The 19,809-nt window shown below is 56.7% G+C and overlaps 1 protein-coding gene across 1 annotated transcript in view; it reads left to right on the plus strand.

The window, feature by feature from the left end:
- Window positions 1–2,212: 2,212 nt before the first annotated feature.
- The window catches only part of FAM135B (family with sequence similarity 135 member B), a 50,839-nt gene continuing 33,242 nt past the window's right edge, over window positions 2,213–19,809 (plus strand). The window contains exons 1-3 of the mRNA XM_054708470.1: window positions 2,213–2,289; window positions 11,419–11,498; window positions 18,642–18,781. Coding sequence (XP_054564445.1) covers window positions 2,213–2,289; window positions 11,419–11,498; window positions 18,642–18,781 — 297 coding nt within the window. The remainder of the gene's footprint in view (window positions 2,290–11,418; window positions 11,499–18,641; window positions 18,782–19,809) is intronic.

Genomic DNA, 19,809 nt, shown 5'->3' on the forward strand with positions numbered 1-19,809 from the left:
CCCCTTTACACAGGTCGTCCCTCCCTCCTGAACCTGCACTCTCTCCAGGACTCAGCTCAGTGGTCACTGCCAGTGTATTGAACAGTCACGTGTGGGGGCCAGGCGTTGGCTGCCCCTAAGGACACGGCAGCCCAGGTGCTTGGGAGCCTGCCCTCCTGGCGGTGACTGGGGGAGGGAGACAGAAATTAAGCCATAATCCCATGTGGTGGCTTACGGTCCAGAAATAATAAAGAGGGTGATGTGCTGGAAAGGAACTGAGGGAGGTGAGAGGCTTGCTGTGGAAATGGCCCTGAGCCGAGACCAGGAGGGAAAGTGAGGACAGCTCTGGGGCATCAACAGAGAGAGGTGCGCACCGGGGAGACCCGGGCCCCAGGCCCACACAGCCCGGGGGTGAGGAGCGGTGAGGAGCCTGCAGCCGCTTCCCCTGAACCAGCTCAGGGGTGCATGCTTTCCTCTGGGCTCCCGGGCCCCAGACAGCCTCCCTCTTTGTTCCTACTTGGCTTCCCAGTCTGGTGGGAGGGGCACTGGGAGGTGGGTGGCCCACGCCTGGGGGAGAAGCTGGCAGTGCAGGCTCAGAGACCTTGTGGGTGGTCCCTGTGGGACCACAGATGCAGGCTGAGTCATGTGGCACTTGGGAAGTTAATGACAGATGCATGCGAGCGAGATCGCCAGAAAGCGCCTTGGCCCGGGCACCAGCAGATAGCGCGTGGCTGGTGCCAGCCTGACTCACTGGGCGGCGATCTGGCGGCTTCCTCTCACCTCCTCTCCTGTTTAGGCCTGGGTTCGGCTCGGGGAGGATAAATAGAGCCTTCCCGCCTGCGGCCCAGCAGCTCCCGCGGCCCCTGCGGGATCCCGTGCAGGCGTGATGGATGGCGCCGCCTTCACCACCTTCCCTCCGCACACAGAGGACAGAGGAGCCGGCTGGCATGGAACTGAGGGCCGCGTGGGTATTTCAGTCTCACAGCCCGAACGGGGCAGGCCCAGAGCTGCGGCCGGCTTTGCATTTGCTGGGAGAGAGGAGGAGCACTCACTCACTCCCGCGGGCCTTGCTCTGCGCTGTCTGTGCTCCCTCCTTCCTCTGCTCATCCCCCGGGTGTGATTGCAGGCGCCGCGGCCAGGCTTTTGTCCAGCCCAGCGCTGTCCCTCCTTTCAGGACCTGGCCTCCTGACCTGCTTCCAGGACGGGGTGTGGTCAGGGCTGTTGGGGTGCACCCGTGGGGGGCCTTGTGCAGGGGCTGCGGCAGCACCAGTGAGGAAGGGCTTGCTGAGGAAGCTGCCTTCACCTGTGAGCCTGGGGACGCCTCTGGGGAGGGGACAGGTGGGCCGGCCAGGTGGGTGTGTGCGGGGGCAGGGGAGGCGGGGGCTCTCTGGGGGGCTCTGCTGGGTGAGCGGCTTCTCTCGCCTGGCGAAGGCAGTGCATTCTGATTGGCTGGTGCCCTGGGGCCAGGTGAGAACCTGCTGGTGATGCCCCTCCCTGGACCCCCCACTCACCCAGTGGTAACCCTTCGCTGTGTCATCTTTTGAGCACGGTAGCTCCGCGCCCTCTTCCTAAAGTGAGTGCTGATGCGTGTGAGGACCAACACCCTGGTTTTCATTTCATCTTTTGAAGGCCACACACTTTGAAGGCTGGTGTTTTAAGAGAAAAACAACATTTTGAAGGAAAACATGTTTGTCAGAGGACTGGATGCCAAGCAGTATCTCAGGAAGGGTTGGGATTGTCGTGTTTCTCTAAAATAGTCCTTAATATTTTTAACAACTTTCCTCGGAGGCAACGGAAAATGTCCTAAAACATGTTAGAAAGCGTAAATAACGGGTTGAACGTTTTAGAAATATTGCAAGGAAAAGCACACGTAACTCCTGATTGTTAACGGACTTGGAGTCCGGGCCTCCAGCACCCTAGGAACGCCACAAGGAGGAAGGGAAGCCTGATGCGTTGGGTCCCGCTTTAGAATTAGGGTGTCTGGGCGCCAGTCCTGGCCCTCCCAGGGGTGAGCTGTGTGACAGGAGGCAGGCCACTCCGTCTCGCCGTCCTTCCCTAGAAAAGGAGTGGTGAGCGATGATGGACCCGCCGAGGCCCCGTTCGTGGGACACGCTCACCCACCCCCATGAGCGCTGCAGGTTTCCTGTTCCGGAAGCTCGGCTCTGGGTGTGGCGGAGGGGACCTCACGCTGTACGTTTCTCTCTTGCCTTTCAGGTGATGAACCAAGAAGATCATGTCTGAAGTACAAGGAACGGTTGAGTTTTCTGTGGAGCTCCATAAGTTCTATAATGTGGACCTGTTCCACAGAGGGTGAGTGTTGCTCTGCCTGTGGTGTGTGTGTGGTGGGGGGGGGGGGGAAGGGCGCGTTTCTTTCTCCTGGCGGGGTGGCGGGGTGGAGGTAGGGAGGACAGGTTCCAGACATTCTGGATTAATGGAGAAAGGATTTTCATCATTTTCCCTGCCAAGTAGAAAGCCCAAACCTTTAGTGTCCTTCACAATAAACCGCATACTGAGAGACTAGACAATGCTACTTTCTCTCCGCCTCCTGCGCTCTCTCCCACCCCCTCTCTCCGCAGTCGATCTGTCCACTGAAGCTGCCGGTCCGTGTTAAAGGACAGTGAACTCGTTGGAAATAAAGCGTGTGCAGTTCTGATAAAAAGGTGTTTGTGGGCTCAGTGCTCATAGGGTGTCCTTTTAAACCACGCGTTGTAAAACCTGTGCCTAGCTCTCTCAAAAGTGGAGGGATTTACAGCATCCTCCTTAAAGACATAATTAAAATACAGTTGCTCTCAGTGTTTGAGGGCATACTCTGAATTTGGCAGTTTCCATGCAAGATCTCAATACATCTTCATCGTAGACGTATGCCTCTCAAGGTCATTGCATATAACAGCAAGGACACGGAGTGGTTAGGGGCAGCATCTAAACGCAGACCCGTCTGTGTCCTCACGTGCCTGCATTCCTTCCCCGTGACACAGGCCAGGAAACGTCCGTTCACAGAAACGGAGCACGTGAGGTGCGCACGTTAACACAGCAGAGCAGTAGGCGCCTGTCGGTTTGTTGTTGCTGCGTAACAAGTGACTCTAAACCTTGGAGGCTGAAGATACCAGCTTTGGCTGGAGCTCAGGATTCTGGGTGCAGGCGGATGGAGCTGCCTAGGGCATGTATGAGATCGTCACGTAGCAGGACGTTCGAGGCAACTCGTCCAAAACACCAGGAGACCCCGGTGCTGTCGGCAAAGGAGGCCGAAAGAAAAGGACAGAAATAGGACTTAGCCAGCCTGGGTATTGTTCTTCTCAGATCTACGGGGTTTGGGGGGACATCTCATGTAGCCAGGCTCAGCACTGAAATCTAGTATTGCATTAGGCTCAATTAAAGCCAGCATCACACACAACACATTCATAACTCATTTAGCCTGTTTATGGCACTGTGAGCCTTCATTGCTGGTATTGGTAGCTGAATAGGAACTGAGATCTGTCCTTGAAAATGAATTCCAATTTCATGTTCAATCTTAATCCCGACGAGGCTCTCCCTGGAACCGATTTCCCTTCTGAGGGAAGTTTTTCAGCCGAGGTTCAGTCCGTCTCCTGCCTCTCCAGTGTCACGGAGAGGACTGTCCGCTCAGCGGTGTTCGATGGTTTTGTGGGTCAACTCGGCCCTGTCCACAGAGCACTGTGCAGAGGCCCTCCGGTGGGTGTGATCAGATCTGCTGCGAAAGGTCAGATGCTCATAGAAACGTGAGGATCAAGCCCTCATTGAAGCAACTCCCCCGCCTTTCTCCACCAGAGGGGAGAGGGTGAGTTTAGGTCAGGTGATTCCCGGAAGAAGCTGCCATCCGTGTTTGTGCCCTGACGTTTGCCATCGCGGCCTCATGTCAGGGACAGCCAGCTCCCTGTGACATTAGCTAAGCAGCCCCGACCAGCCTTAATAGACTCTGAAATACGATTACCTTGGCTCGCCAGAGATCAATTAATTGATTCGTCTGCTTCTGTCAGAAATGATCTTTTTATTCTTCCACTTCTTCTAGTCAAGTCTGCTGATCCTTTGTGCCCACCCCACTTGTGGGAGGGGGTGGGGGTCAGACGTGGTTGAGGGCCACGCTGGGTGGTCAGCTTGCAGAGGGACGGATGGGGAGGTCAGCAAGCAGGTGGACCTAAAGGTCGGCAGCGCCAGGGCCTTGACGGGGACCTGTTTGCAAAGACAGTGCCCCTCCCCCACATGGATAGCCAGCGGGTAGCACTTTCACACCGGAAACCATTGGTCTAACGCTCGATTTCAGTCACATGACTTCCCCTGGTGCAAACCAAGCCGTTCCCTCTCTTTATTTTTCCTGAAATCAGTGTGACAGGACTGTCACCACCTGCCTTTCCAGCCGGCACAAGGGGTAGAGGTTGGCTCAGTGATTTCTAAGAGGCTTTCTTCCTCTCAGATTCCATAATCCTTATTTTCATAGACACGTGTTCTTCCCTCCCCGTGGCACGGCGTTACCATCCTGCCTCTGCCAGCAAGCAGAGGGTGGTCACCCGGTGCCTCTGGAGATGGGCACTCGGGATGATATTCTAGCGAATCCACATTCCTGTTCACAGTGACCCTGCCCATTTTTTTCCTTTTGGTTCCTGTGGAGTCTGGGACTCCGTGAGCCCCATTACTGCGTTAGGTCTTTGACCCTCTGAATCCCGGCTGTGGGTGACTCAGCAGGTCTGCAAGGACAGGAGCCTCAGGGGCTGACTCTATTCCTGCGGAGATGAAGTGCCTCCGCTGAGCCCAGAACCGCCCACAGGCCCAATTACCTCCCTGTCGAGTCCATGCAGAGCGAATGCCGGGTGGTGGGGGCCCCTCCAGCTCACACGCCCAGTGGCCCTCCCTCGGGCCTCCCGAGGGCACTGAACGGCCTGCGTGGGGGCAGCCCATAGATCTGTCCCCGGAGGGACCGAGTTCTTGGTTCAGATTCCATTTCTCTGTCACTGGCCAGGTGCCCGGGGCAAGTGACTCCCCTCCTCAGGTCTCCGCTGCTTCACTTGCTATGCAGGGGCCTTCTTAGAAGTCACGAGGTCGCCCGGCTGGCGTGGCTCAGGGGTTGAGTGTTGACCTATGAACCAGGAGATCATGGTTCCATTCCCGGTCAGGGCACATGCCCAGATTGTGGGCTCCATCCCCAGTAGGGGGCGTGCAGGAGGCAGCCGATCCATGATTCTCATCATTGATGTTTCTCTCTCTCTCTTCCTCTCCCTTTCTTCTCTGAAATAAATTTTTAAAATATTTAAAAAAAAAAAGAAGTCATAGGGCAATATCGGGGTCTGGGATTTGCACTGCTGCCCAGGTGTCCTGAGCCCGCGACAGCCTGTCTGTCCTCCGATCACCTCTAGGACGCTGAGCTACACAGCTTGGCTGGTGAGAGCCGGGGCGGACGGCCTCGAGGCTGTTCCTTCCTGGATTGAAGCAGGTGCTTTACTCATCACCACTGACCCGGACCTCATGGACACATGCTCGCGCTCGTGGCCTCATGGGGGAGTCCTGCTTTCTGCTTCTGTTTTACTTTCGAGCTTTATGAGAGATAAGTGACATGTGACTGCGGGAGTTTAAGGTGCGTAGCGGGATGATCTGATAGAATCTGTATTGTGAGAGGAGATGCTAAGGTTGCTTCTCGCACCCATCGCCTCACCTGCTCACCGTGGGTGGGAGTGTCCGTGTGGCGGGCGCACTCACAGTCTGCTCTCTCCGCTGGGTGACAGCTGCCTCGCTGCGGTTCAGTCCCACAGACTCGTCGTTTGCGGGGTCTGTGGAAAGCTCAGGTCCACCGCCGCTTTCCCTCTCCCGTGGCGCCGTGAGGAGCGGTGTGACTGGAGGTGGTGTGCTCGGTTTATAGCCGGGAAAGAGAGCCCGTGTTATTTTCACGCGCGGTGCTGAGAAAGCAGGTTTAACACTGAGGGTTAGGCATAGGCCTGAGGCCAAGATGGGATTCCTCCCGGCCTCTCGCAGCCCCAGCTGAGATCAGTCTTTAATCTCAAGTGCTTAGAGGCAGCGAGAGGGGGAGCGGAGGGAGAGGAGATGGATGGAGCCCCGGTCCCGGAGGAGCCTGGTCCTCTGGCTGCGCTGTTTGCTGAGCACGAGGCGTGCACTGCAGCTGGCAGCCGGGCCTGGTCCGGATACTGAAGGCAGAGTGACCCTGCCTTTGACTAAATGCAGCCCATTCAGCTTCTCAGGCTGCAGCCAACCAACCTGGCCGTGCTCCTCCGTCTGCACTCACTTCCTGGCCACCTGGTTCCAGGGGTAATACCGTCTCCGTGCCACTGGCGTCCTGATTGTGTGATCAGCTCAGCCTCCTCCAGACTTTGGGACTTGCCCGTAGGCATTCGACGGCACGTGGCCATCCTGCTATCTAAAAGGCCTCGCCTCAATTCGGTATGTCCACACTGACCATCTCTCTGCTCCCCTCCCAAACCTCTCCGTCAACAACACATCTCGGTTCGTGGAACTCCATCCGGTTGTCGAGGACAGCATTTAGGGCAGTGATGGCGAACCTATGACACGCGTGTCAGCACTGACACACGTAGCCATTTCTGATGACACGCGGCCGCCTCAGCGGAGGATGAAACATTTGCGAAATAATGTTTTTTCCTCAAAGTGACCCACTACCCGAGTTATGCTCAGTTTTTTGGCGAAGTTTGACACACCAAGCTCAAAAGGTTCCCCATCACTGATTTAGGGTGACTCTTGACTTCTCTCTGTCTCACACCTCATATCCCAGTCAGCCGGAAATCCTGGCAAAACATCCTGCCTGTGACGTGCCTCACCCTGCTGACGCCCTGGCCCTGGTGTAAGCCACCACCGTGCCAGCCTGGATTTGCACAGGGACCTTCCCTCTCCGATCCCCGGCGCTGCCCTTGCCCACGTCCGGTCCGCTCACACCACAGAAGCCAAACGGTGCCCTGAGTCCTCTCCAACGTCTCCTGGTGGGACCAGAGTCGAGGCTTCGTTTGCTGAGAGTGTTCAGGTGTGTCACGCACTGCCAGGTGTCCTAGACTTGACACCCGGAGGGGGATTCGGAGCCCCAGACTGGAGCCGAGCGGGGCAGACGTGCCCAGCCTGCCTCGGCACCAGCTCTGGTCACTGCGGCCACGAAGTTCGAGTTGGGCAGGTCCTTGTCAGGCTCGCTGTGGACTAACACCCTTGTCCAGTCCTGCGGCAATGGGAAGCGCCTGTGGCACCCCCTCCGTTCTTGGCGAAGTGGGAGGGGCCCCCGTGTGGGTGTTGGAAAGGAAGTCGCCTGGCCGGATTCAAGGTCAGCTTGTAAGAACTGGTGACCTCCTTTATTCTTACTCGATGTTGCCATTGGTGTTGTTAATGATGACGAAGTACCTGAAAGTAACAGTAGATAACTCAGCCATCTGTTGGTAGAAGGTGTTTTCTCAGCACTTAATAGCAATACATATCCAAGAATTACGTGCATCCCACTATATCGGTACAGTGGACTGGACGAGTCCAAAGTCGCCGTCTGGTGTCCTGGCAGGGACCGTGCCAACGATCTGGGTGGCTTTTGGGGTCTTCCCCGCCCTTTCTGTGCCCACTGCCTCCCATCAGCAACACCTGGGTGAGCCACCACGCTGATAAAAAGCACAACGAGCTTTTGGTTTTGGTTTTGGTAATCCTCACTTGAGGATCTTCTTCCCATTGCTTTTCAGAGAGAGTGGAAAGAAGAGAGGGAAGGAGAGAGGGGGGAGAGAGAGAGAGAAACATGGATGTGAGAAAGACACATCGACTGGTTGCCTCCTGCACCTGCCCCAACCGGGGGCGGGCAGCGAACACGCAACCCAGGTAGGTGCCCTTGACTGTGAATCTAACCCACGACCCTTTGGTGCAATGTCCTAACCACTGAGCCACTGGCCAGGGCACAAAGAGAGCTTTAAAAGGACCTGGTGCTCACACGATCGCAGGCCCTGCACAGGGGCTTCCAGGTGCCATAGCCCATCTGTCCGTCAGATGCAGTCAGTCAGCGGTTGATTTTCCAAAGGAGAAAGCCTGTGCTCAGAGGCTAAATGATTGCTCCAGGCCACGCGCCTCCCGTACGTGGCCCATCGGGTGTCCTCCCCGGGCCTGTGGGGTGACCGCCGCAGCGGGGTGCTGCCGGTCCTCACTCCCTGCCTCCGTCCCTCTGCGTGAAGACCGGAGCCGGGTTGCTTCCCCAGCCTTCCCGCACTGACTGCTGGGCCGGCGGCCGGGTCGGTCTTGCCAATTAGAAATGTTCTCTCTGCCGAGACCCCTGTCGCTTTTCCGGTCTGAGGTTCCCAATTGCCCGTGTCCTCGCAAGCTGTGCAGAAGCAGGGGAGCGGCCTGCACGCAGCTCATCTAATCAGGCGACACGCAGGCGAGGAAAGTCAACGTTCCCTCAAATCAAAGGGGACGCGCTGCCACCTGTGGGCACAGCGGGTGCCAGGTGCTTGGGTCGAGTCCCGCCGGGTATCGGCTCTCGGAAGGAGCCTTCCTTTCATCGGCAAACGGAGCTTCTCCGGGCGACGGGAGACGGGCAGCCGCACCTTTCCCGAGAGCAGCGTGGCCACCTGGCCGCCCACGCGGATCAGAAAGCCCAGCTGGGCTGCCTCGTTGGGCAGGAACCACCAGGTAATGCGAACAATGGCAGCCAAGTGAGACACGACCAAGTATTTTATTATTTGCTATCAAGGCCAGTAATTTCACAAAATGTCGTGAAGTCTTGTCCCGGTGGCTGGATACTGTCAGAACAGCCGGATCAGTAGATGAGTGTATAGTAAAAACATAGCGGCCACTTCCTGGGTCTGCTTTTTCTGATTCGTTTTGAACACCAAGGCCTCCCTTACTTGGCAGGACGTCCCCGGCTCCCCTACTCGGCCAGCGAGTTTCACCCAGGATCAGCTGCTCTTCCACCGGCAAGCTGGTCACATGGCCAGTGGCAGTCCACATCCTTGACCACTGTGCAGTATTGCCTCAGGAGACTCAAAGAAAGAGAACTTTTCCCACCAGGGGGCGCCCCCACATCAGAGAGCAGCGGTCGCCAACTGGTGGCCCACAGACCGCCGGTGGTCTGTGAGGTCCGACAGGTTGGCGACCGCTGTTCTAGACTGTAGAGAGCCTTAGTGTTGTGTCTGCCATTCTGTATGGTCAGGTACGATGTGCTGTAGGCATCTCGCCCACCCAGACCCTCGCCTGTCCCAGCTTCCCCACCTGGGAGGCCGGAGGGAAGATGGGGATCATGGATGGGGGGCGATGTCTGGGTCCCACAGGTCTTAGGAAATCATAACGATATTTTATCTCTAATGACATATGGGGGTTGAGCATCACGCCAATGGCTGCCGGGCACTGGCCCGTCCGCCCGTCCGCCTGTCCTGACAATTCTGTGCGCTGACACAGGCATTGTCAGCCGTGGAGAAAGGGGCTCAGCGAAGGAACGCTGTTAAGTTTGCCGACTTGGCTCTGAGACCCGGCTCTCAGACTTCGGAGTCTCAGTTTTGACCTTTTCACAAACAGTAATTTGTATCTTAGGTCCTGTCTGGTGTCCCTGGGTCAGACTGGCTGTTTCATAATAGACTGGATGGGCAAGTGATTACGACTAAATGTCACAGAGCTCTGTTCCCACAGAGGATGCACTCCTGTTCTGTTGGCTTTATGAGAATTGCATGTGGATTCTCGGGCTCACAGGGTGGCCATGTGGGGGTTGGATGGCATAACCTGGGGTTTGTTGAGGGAGCCTCTGTTCCTGGGACATGTTCGTTCGTTCATTCATTCATTCATTCATTCATCCCTCTGGCACGGGGTGAGTGCCAGCCATGCGCCAGCTCCGTGTTAGTTGCTGGAAACAGAGATGAACAGGGCACGGCTGTCTCCTCCAGCAGCTGTCATGATGGAGATTTCCAGAATCAACTGAGAGCGCCTGTTTATTAGATTTTTTTTCTTTTCTCTCCTTCGTGTGGTGGTAAGAGCTGTAAGGGATACAAAGGAAGGAAAAGGTAGCATTTCTATGGGGTTTTGAACATATTTCTTTGAACATATTTCTGTAGACGCATCTGAAGTTCCAAATGATGAGTCACTCCCTGAGGGAGGCTCCTTGGCCTCCAGTGTTTGTAAGGAGTGAGAATTCAGAAGTGATTGGGAATTGGTTGGAAGAGGGTTTTGATATCTGTCACCTAATGGGACTCCTGGAAGGTGTGGCAACAAGACTTATCTCTGGAGTGAGAGTGCCGGGTGCCTTTTGCCAGCCTCCCTGCTATCGATAAGTGGTTCCTTATCAACCATGGCCCGCCCAGCCGTGTGGCTCAGTGGTTGAGCATCGACCTATGAACCAGGAGGTCACGGTTCAATTCCTGGTCAGGGCACATGCCCGGGTTGTGGGCTCAATCCCCAGTAGGGGGTGTGCAGGAGGCAGCTGATCCATGATTCTCTCTCATCATTGATGTTTCTAACTCTCCCTCTCCCTTCCTTTCTGAAATCAATAAAAACGTATTTAAAATAAAATAAAATATAATGTCATGGCTACGGCTGAGAAGCAGCTGCCCCGACAGACAGGGTGGGCCCCGCCCCCGCCCCCGCCCCCGCCCCCTGCCCCTCTGCCCGTCTCCCTCCACGGATGACGGTGTCCATGGCTATGAGTGACAGCACTTCCCTGGGCTGTCACGATGGTGTCAGTGTCTCTGACAATGAGCCGTTGCTCCCAGGGGACCTGCAGGGTCAGGTTCCTGGGCGCCTCTGGGTCAACACTTTTGCCCACTGATCAGTACTCACCGTGCTTTAGGTGTGTTTCTGTTTAGCTGGATCTCGGCATCATGTGTACTTGAATTCATGGCCGGTCACACTACAGTTCATACCTGAATGAAGCCAGCAGGGAAATGTGAGACACGGAATCCTTAGATAAGGAGGGTCGTGGGCATGCGGTTTGCACATGTTTTCTCTCGCCCCATGGTTTGCTTTTTCATCCTCTTAATGGAGTGTTTTTTAGAAAACAGGTTGTTTTTTTGTTGTTAATCCTCACGGGAGGATATTTTTCCATCGATTTTTAGAGGGAGTGGAAGGGAGAGGGAGAGACGGAGAGAAACCTCAATGTGAGAGAGACACATCAATTGATTGCCTCCTGCATGCGCCCGGACCAGGGTCAGGGAACCTGCATCCAAGGCATGTGCCCTTGACCGGAATCACACTCAAGACCCTTCAGTCGCAGGCCGACACTCTGTCCACTGAGCCAAACCAGCCAGGGCCAGACGACAAGTTTTTAATTCTCAGGTGAACTCAGCTTCCTGTCTCCAGTTGTCCCGCCCCGTCCCTCTCCCACTGTTCGTGCTACAGAGCGAGCCTCCCTGGTGTCGGATGACCACGCATGTCTGGACACATTTCTGATTCCCGAGGGCCCTTAGGATTGAGTCTAGGTGTTTCTAGAAGAAGCCAGCAATAAGGAGTGTGACCTCTGCTCTTTCTTAGGTATTACCAGATCCGCATGGCCTTGAAGGTGTCCTCAAGGATCCCCCACAGACTGAGCGCCTCCGTCGTTGGGCAGACAGGTGAGCAGGAGGTGGAGGGGGGCTCATCCCACTGGCAGGCCTTCGCGGATCACTGCGGGCACTGGGTGCCCTGGGTCTGCAGCTCCCCATCACTGTTGCCTGTGCTGTGCCCCCTCCCACCGCGTTTCTGCCAGAAGGAGGTCGGTGATCTTGACTGAGAGGAGGGGTGTGAGCCCCTCCATGGCATGAACTGGCTGTGTGGCCCGGACACTGGCAGCTCTGAGCTTCCCTCCCTCGCCCGAAAATGAGGGTCGGAACCCGCCCTCTGCAGGGCCCTTGTCAGGGCTGGTCCGTGAAAGGGTGCTGTACATCTCCCAGAGATGCCATGTGCAGAGGGGCATCCCACAGAGGGGACACCTGGACAGGGCCAGGGCAGGGACTTGCCCAAGGTCAGGGCCCATCCGCCTGACCTGTGAGGGGTCCTGTGGTCAGGGCTTCAAGGCTGGTGGGTCTTGTGTTCCCTGATAGGACCCAGTCCCAGGGGTGATGCCTGGAAGTCAGGTGGGACTGAGGCCCGCTGACCTGAGGGTAGCCACCCCCAGGTGGACCAGGCCTCCGATTCTCCTGTGACTGCAGAGCGAGAGCTGGGTTTCCTCTCTGGCTGAGCCGCCTCTGGGAGCGGACATCCCCCCCCACGAGGACCAGACTGCAGGGCCCCCACAGCTGGCAGAGCCCAGCGAGTGGCTTGGAAAAAATAAGACTAGGATGGGGTCATGCAGAGACAAAGGAAAGAAAAATGGCATGCAATTGGCAGAGAAAAGCATTTTCTTTCTTGGTCTCGTTGACACGGGGTAATCACGGAGCATTTGGTGTGCCCTTGCATCGTACACGAGCATAATATTTAGCACAGAGGGCGCCCAGAGGCCAGCAGTAACCACAGGTCACCTGGGGAGGAGCGGAGAGCATTTCGGATTTCTTCCTCAGAGTGAGTTCTCCAGTTAGACTATTTCCAGTTGGATATTGCTGTATTCTAAGGGACTCCAAACCTTAATGGCTTAAAACAGTGATGGATTCTTGAGGGTTTGAGTTGCGGGGGATTTAGGGGGGCGGGTGGCTCGGCCAGGCACTCACGTGCTGCTTCCTGCTGAGATCTCGGCGGAGGAGCGAGCCTCTGAGATGTGTCCACCCACATGTCTGATGCCAGCGCGGGCCCCCTGCACCCCCTCTGTGTGTTCAGCCGTGGGAGGGCGCTTGGGCAGTCCCCCTGGCCTGCGATCATCCAGACAGATGTTCTGCTACCTGCATGCATTTCCGAGTTGAAAGAAAGAAAAGTATAGACGATTAGACAGTGAGGGAGGATGGACTGACAAAGAGCCAGAAAGAATCCAAACACGTGGGATCGGCTGGCGTCTTTGACACTCATTCATTCAGCGGTCTTGTTGGGACGAATGATTTCACTTGGCTTTTTTGCTCTACTCAGGTCTAAAATGAAAATAGACGAAGCTGGCTGTGGTGTCTAGAGAGGCAGACTCCAGCCCGGCCAGGTGGCTCAGTGGTTGAGCATCAACCCATGGACCAGGAGGTCACACGTTTGGTTCCCTAATGGGGCACACGCCCAGGTTGTGGGCTCCATCCCCAGTAGGGGGCATGCAGCAGGCAGCCGATCAATGTTTCTGTCTATCCCTGTCCCTTTCTCTCTCAAAAAATCAATAAAAACATATTTTTAAAAAGAGAGAAGCAGAATTCAGTGGTGTGAGGGCCCCAGGCTCTGGGCTTTCCAGGTTTTGCTGTTCCTTCCATGTCGAAGGCCTAGCCCTTTCGCCCCTCGAGTCCCCTGGACCAGCAGAAGGGATGTATGCAGGTTCTGCAGGGCAGTCCCAGCCTGTCTGGTTGCTAACTTCTGACTAATTCTGAGCTCCTCCTCACTACCTGCTTGCACCCAGCAACGCCCCTCCCAGGCCACCCACCTCAGTGCCGCTGTGGGTCATGGGCGCCTGGGCCCGCTGGGGAGGATCGCCCCGGGCTCTGGGGAGCACTTTGCCCAAGACAGAAGCTTGTCCATGTCCCTGTCTGCACCCCCAACTCCCGCTGTGACCCAGTGGTTGTTACACAGGAATATGGGAGCCCAGCTCCTGGTCTTGGGGGGCCCGAGCTTGAGATGTCGCACACCCCAAAGTCCCCCTCAGGATCAGGCTGGTCCCCTTCGCAGAAACCTTTGTTCTTTATTGAAACTTTCCTTTTTGAATTCTTGAGTAATATCAGAGCAAATAGTGAACATAGTGGAGGAGGCATTAAAATAAGAAACAGAACCCCAAAACGATGTGGGGGTGCACGGGAGCACAAACAGGAAAGCGATGATTGTAAATGTTCAGTGTACCGCGTCCTCAGAATCGCCACCAGCTTTTATTGATTTCCTTCAGCAAAGGTCCTGCACTGGAAATACTGAGAGAAGTGACCCCTGACGTTTTACAGACGTGAGTTCCACTACGATTAGTTCGGACAAAAGGCACCCTCGGCCCAGCGCGGGGACAGAGTGGTTCCAGGGAGGGTCTGGGCGGAGCTCATCCATGAGGCCCCAGCGGAGCCCCAGGCTGAAGGCAGCACTGAGCCTGGGTGCCCCCTGGAGACCTCGGGGGTGTGAAGGGGCGGCCGCCAGCGACCTCCGGGCTCGGTGAACAGCAGTGGCGGGCAGCGTAGAGGCTTCTGAGCTTCCTGAGGGAGGATCGGCCCCAGAACTGAGGAATTCGGGATGGGATGTTTTTCAAAGGGGCGGTCTCAGCGAGACGGGGCCAGGGGTACAGGCGGGCTGCCACGTGGCCTAAAAGCATCGTCCCTGGCAAATTTCTGAGCTTTGTCTTCGAGGTCTTTGAAATAAGACTTTTCAGGTCTCCACCCCCCACGTGCCTGGCTGGGCCTGGACCGCTTCCTCTTCCCTCGGGACGTGAAGGGCCTTCCCTCACTGTGTGACACCCACGGGATGTGCTTCTCCCCGTGTCTCCTCCTTCACACCTGTATGTCCACACCGTGACCCTCCCTCCAGCCCCCCGCTCACTTCCTCTCCCCACGATTACCCTCCACGTGGGAAGCATTTTGCTTCTTGTCATCTTTCCATGATGTGCTATGCGCCCATCGCCTATGACCTTCCTGCCGACCAACATCCATCCGTGTTGCACGTGGGTGAGCGTTCCCATGAACATGCATTTGTATGTTTCTCCCTCCGTCTTCCCTCCCCCACTTCCTCCTCCTCCTCCAGAACTTTGCTCACAGGCCACTTCCTCCAGGAAGTCTCCCGGCCTGGCTGGAAGCAGGGGTGCCTCTGCTCTGTGGCCTTCATCCCAGGGGCTCTGAGAGCTGCGGGCTGCAGCCGCTCCCTCTGGAAGCCCTGCCTGCGCCTGGCTTTTCTCATTGGTCTGCAGGGTCTGCTGCGGCCCCTGCCAAGCTTCAATGTTAATAACCCGTAAGAATGGTGGTTGTCACCTCCAGACCAGCAGCTGACACCCCACCCCCCAAGTTAAGGACTCCATATTTCCGTTTCCTTCAGTTTTCCTTTTTCTTTTATATATATTTACTGATTGATTGATTGATTTCAGAGGGGAAAGGAGAGATAGAAACATCAATGATGAGAGAGAATCATTGATCAGCTGCCTCCTGCATGCCTCACACAGGGGGTTGAGCCCACAACCCAGGCATGTGCCCTGACCAGGAATCGAACCTGGGACCCTTCAGTCAGTCCACAGGCCGACACTCTATCCACTGAGCCAAACCAGCTAGGGCCAGTTAATATTTTTGTAGCATTTATGACATCACAGGAATGATTACTTGAAGGTTTCTTTTTTCCCCTCTTACTTTCATATAAATCCTATGAGGAGAGAAACTCTATAGCTCAACCGAGTGGTATCCCGCCTTCGCCCTCAGGGCTGCTAGGGCCGCTGTGCTGAGTCAGTGGCCGGATGGAGGGAGAGTGACAGCAACTTCACTTCCTGACCTCATTTCCGGCCCCTCTGCCTTCCTGCCCGAAGGCTGCCCGTGAGCACACGTCCCAGGCTTGGTCACTTTAGCCTAGAGGAGGAGGTCAGGTGGATACTGTTCAAGTTTCACGCACAATAGAAGTCACGAGTCCTGAAAATGAATGTCCTTGTTTTTCTTCCCTGAAGTAAATGTGCTTTTCCCCCGCCGGCTGAGGTGGGTGTTATTGGCTGGCCCATATTTTCCGATCGGCAGCCTTGGCGCTAATGAATGGCTATTGATCCTGCAGGGGAGTGAGCGCACCTGGCCTGGGGCTGGGAGGAAGCGTCTGGTTTATTTTTCCATCTCAGAGAGTTTATAAATGAGGAGAGAGACGGAGGCGGGGTTTGTGGGTCATTGCTGGAGCTTGGTTGTTAATTTTGTTTAATCAAGTGTGCACAACTAGCCTTCTCTACATTTTTTATGATTTTTTGTAATAGTCAAATAACAAGGAAATTATTATTATATTTTAAATATATTTTTATTGATTTTCAGAGAGGAAGGGAAAGGGAGATAGAGACACCAGTGATGAGAGAGTATCATTGATCAACTGCCTCCTGCACACCCTACACGGGATCAAGCCCACAACCTGGGCATGTGCCCCGACCGGGAATCGAACCGTGACCTCCTGGTTCATAGTTTAATGCTCAACCACTGAGCTATGCCAGCCAGGCAAAAGGAAATTATTTTTTTTTAAGATTTTAATAATTTTATTTTTTAACCCTCACCTGAGGATATATTTTCCATTGATTTTTAGAGAGAGTGGAAGGGAGTGAGGAGGGAAAGAGAGAGAGAGAAATCACTGCCCTGACCTTTCCTAACCTCCCCAACACTGGCCAGTTAGCCTGGCCCTGACCCAGGGCCTCACACTCCCTTCAGTCCCTGAATCAAGGACTTAGGCTGGCCTAGCAGGTGGCCTACAGGATGCTGCTCTCTGATTGGTTGGTTCCTGGGCTAACCAATTTGCAAGGTTCTGCCTCCTTTCTTGACTGCAGATCTGCCCCAGGTAATGGACCAGGTGGAGGAGTCCATAGGGGAAGGTGAGGCATAGAGGAGAGGGTGCAACGAGAATACCCAGTGAATGGGGAGTGCCACTCATTCATAGCTGGAGCTGGGGGGGCAGCCGAGTTGGGGGCTGAGGCTGCTGATCTCTCTGGCTGGTCAGGTGTGGCTCAGCCCTGGGCAGTGGGACTGGCCCTCGGAGGGACCTTCCGTCCCTGCAGAGACAGACGCAGAGCGATCACCGGGGCTCGCCCGCTCAGCAGTGACTCTCGGCTCCGTACTATTTCTGTAGCAGGTCCCCGCTGGCCCCTACCTCCCATGGTCTCCGTGGGCCGGAGAGCGGCTCTGTGCTCCTTGGAACCACAGGGGACACAGCTGGGAGGGGCGCTGCCGCTCTTACAAACATCAGATGCGCTGCGTGCGATGCTGGCTGCACGCGGCTCTGGGCAGCAGATGGCCCAGCAGATGGTGCAGGAACGCTGGGTCACATAGCAGGGCCTTAGCCTCCCAGGGCGGGTCTCCTGATGGCCTGAGAACAGAGTGGGTTTCAGGAGAGAAGATGGGGCCTGGGTTCTGCTCTTCGCAGAAAGCCCGCCCTGTGCTCAGGTGGGTTCAGTGCAGGCAGGCAGCACAGGACCGGGGCGGGGCGGGGGGGAGGGCGCTGGTCCCCGCAGGGACGCAGGGGAAATAGAGGCAGCCGCTGTGGGCTGGCTGCCCGGGCCCAGACCCAGCTCCCTCCCACTGTGCTCATCCAACGCCTCTGCCAAGTCCTGGGGCCGGGTGTGGGGAGCTTGGTCAGTCGTGCGTTCTGTAAATATTTGCCCGACCTGGGCACCATGGGGGGCCGGGTCTGTGGTAAGCCCTCCCCTGGACTGGGGCTTCCACACGGGTCATGTAGGGCCAGCTCAACCACCGTCACACTCCCATGCCTTTTATTACAGTGCACCTTCATTCTTCACTCGCCGTGCCTGGCTGGTGAGGTAACTGGCACAGGTGTGTGCACACAGGAGACAGCGCAATGTACAGGCGTGGGCAGCAGTGGGTGGACAGGTGCAGGGTGACGTTCTTTGAGTCAATAAAGCCGTTGTCGTCATCACGACCTGCGTGTCTTTTCCACACGGACCGCTGCAGACCTGCTGGTGCCCACCCTGTGCAGGACCGGGTACTATCAGGTCTCAGCATCCATGGGGGTCATACGCCCCACAGATGAGGGGGCGACTGTACCCTCCAGAGCGAGTTCCTTGCTGGGCCCGGGGTATGCATGGCCTCAAGGGCCCACAACTTGGACCCCAGGTCATAACCCCTTAGCAACATTCACATATCCACCTTGGTCTTCAGATCTCGACCTGTGCCTGGTGAGCTGGCCCAGGTCACAGGGTGGCCCAGCTGACCTCTGACCCATGACCCCGTGGGCCTGTGTGAGCCCCCAGAGTCATCCCCGGGCCCCAGCTTTTGTGGAGGCACCCTTATTTCTGGAAATAGGTGTCCTTGCCGGTTACATACAGTATAGACCTACCTCCTTGCTGGGCGGAGCCTGTCCCAGTCCCACAGGCTCCCCACCTTCCACACTCCACACAAGGTCACCAGGCTGCAGGGCCCTTCTCCCTGGGGGCCTCTTTCTCCTGCAGTGTCCCTGCTGGTGGCGACAGGGAATCCGGGGAGCGGGGCAGCTTCCGTGGCCTCATAGAAGGTCATATCTCTGTACCCCGCAGCGAGCGCCCCCGGCCCGACCTTCAGAAAGCACTCAGGTGCTGGGAAAAGTCGCGCCGCTCGTTTCCTGGAAAAGCCCAGTGGACGTCTCCTGCAGGTGGCTTTCTCTCCCACCCGCTCCCCGGAAACCTCGCCAGCTGGCTCCCAGGTGGCTCCGCTGTCCCTGTTCCCAGAAATGCCCAGGAAGCGATCTGGTGTAGACTCGTCCTGGGACCACCTTCGGCGCGCCAGGGGGTCTGCTCATGGGGAGATTTGCACAGTTCACACACTCCTCCCCCTCCTCTCAGGGGAGCCGCACGTCCATTATGAGAAGTGAGCGGCCAGGATTCTCCCTCGTTTACGCTCCGATTTCGTGGCCTGACCAAGGCCACACGGCAGGAAGGGGAACGGGGTTTGGGCATTGCTCTCCTCGGGCCGGACAGACACCGAGGAGGCTGGGGTCCGGGGTCCTGGGGTTCACGGGCCCCTCGGCCTCCTGTTTTGCAGAGGGCGGCAGCCTGCACGCGGCCTGCGTCCACGAGAGCGCCGTGCACAGCCGCGTCTTCCAGATCTCCTACAGGAACGAGGAGGTGCCCATCGGCGACGCCGCCGTCTTCCGGGCTCACCTGCTGTTGGACGGTGAACGGGTGAGTCAGGGATCCGCCGGCGGCCGCGCTGCAGTTCCTGCCCGGACGCGCGGTGCCCGCCCGGCGCCTTCTGTGTCCACCAAGGGGTGAGCGGTCCGGGCAGCTGTAGGTCTGCTCTGGCGTCTCACAGATGCGAGATTTCCCGACCTCCCTGCTCTTACTCACTTAGTTGCTCGTTCTTTCATTCCTACACTCGCTCGTTTCCCAGCCCAAGGCGTTGCCGGAGACTGACGTGCGGACTGTCTCAGCCACCTTTCCTTTGCCCATTGGGCCTGTGGCTGAGCCCGTGGGAGTCTGTGAGCGTCTGCTTCGTCCAGGGCTCTGGGCCCGGCCTCTGGATGAGGGGCGACCCCGACGAAGGCCGCAGGTCCTCTGCCCTCAAGTGACTGCTAGCTCATCAGGGAAACGGTCCATGAAGCAGCACCTGATGGATGATCCACTGCACCAGCTGTGTGTGCCAGTGAGCAACAGTGAACCAGGACGGGGAGCTGGGCTCGGGGAGGACGCCGGTGGTTCTCAGGGGAGCCGGCTTTGGGGTGCACACGCCAGGCGGTCCTCAGGGTAAGAGGAAGAGGAAGGGCGTCTCTGGGGGAGCAGCATGAGTAAAAGCTCAGAGGCCCGGGAGCCTTGTTCTGTTTGCCGGAAACGTGGTTGCAGATGCCCCGTCCCACCCTGGCCGGACTGGCTCAGTGGATAGAGAGCATCAGCCCTCGGACTGAAGGGTCCTGGGTTCGAGTCTGTTCAGGGGCATGTACCTCGGTTGCAGGCTTGCGTGCAGGAGACAACCAGTCGATGTGTCCCTCTCACATCAGTGTTTCTCTATCTGTCTCTACCCCTCTCTTCCACTCTCTCTAAAAATCAATGGAAAAACATCCTCGGGTGAGGATTAACAACAACAACACAATTACACAGATGCCCTGTGCATCAGATTAGCACACGTCAGAGGAACACGCGGAGTAGAAACCACCTCTGCCACCCCCAGACCCCTCAGTCCCCATGGCCGCGTTCCCACAGAGCACTTCCTGCGG

The sequence above is a fragment of the Eptesicus fuscus genome, chromosome 19 (assembly GCF_027574615.1).
Source record: "Eptesicus fuscus isolate TK198812 chromosome 19, DD_ASM_mEF_20220401, whole genome shotgun sequence".
Lineage (NCBI taxonomy): Eukaryota > Metazoa > Chordata > Mammalia > Chiroptera > Vespertilionidae > Eptesicus > Eptesicus fuscus.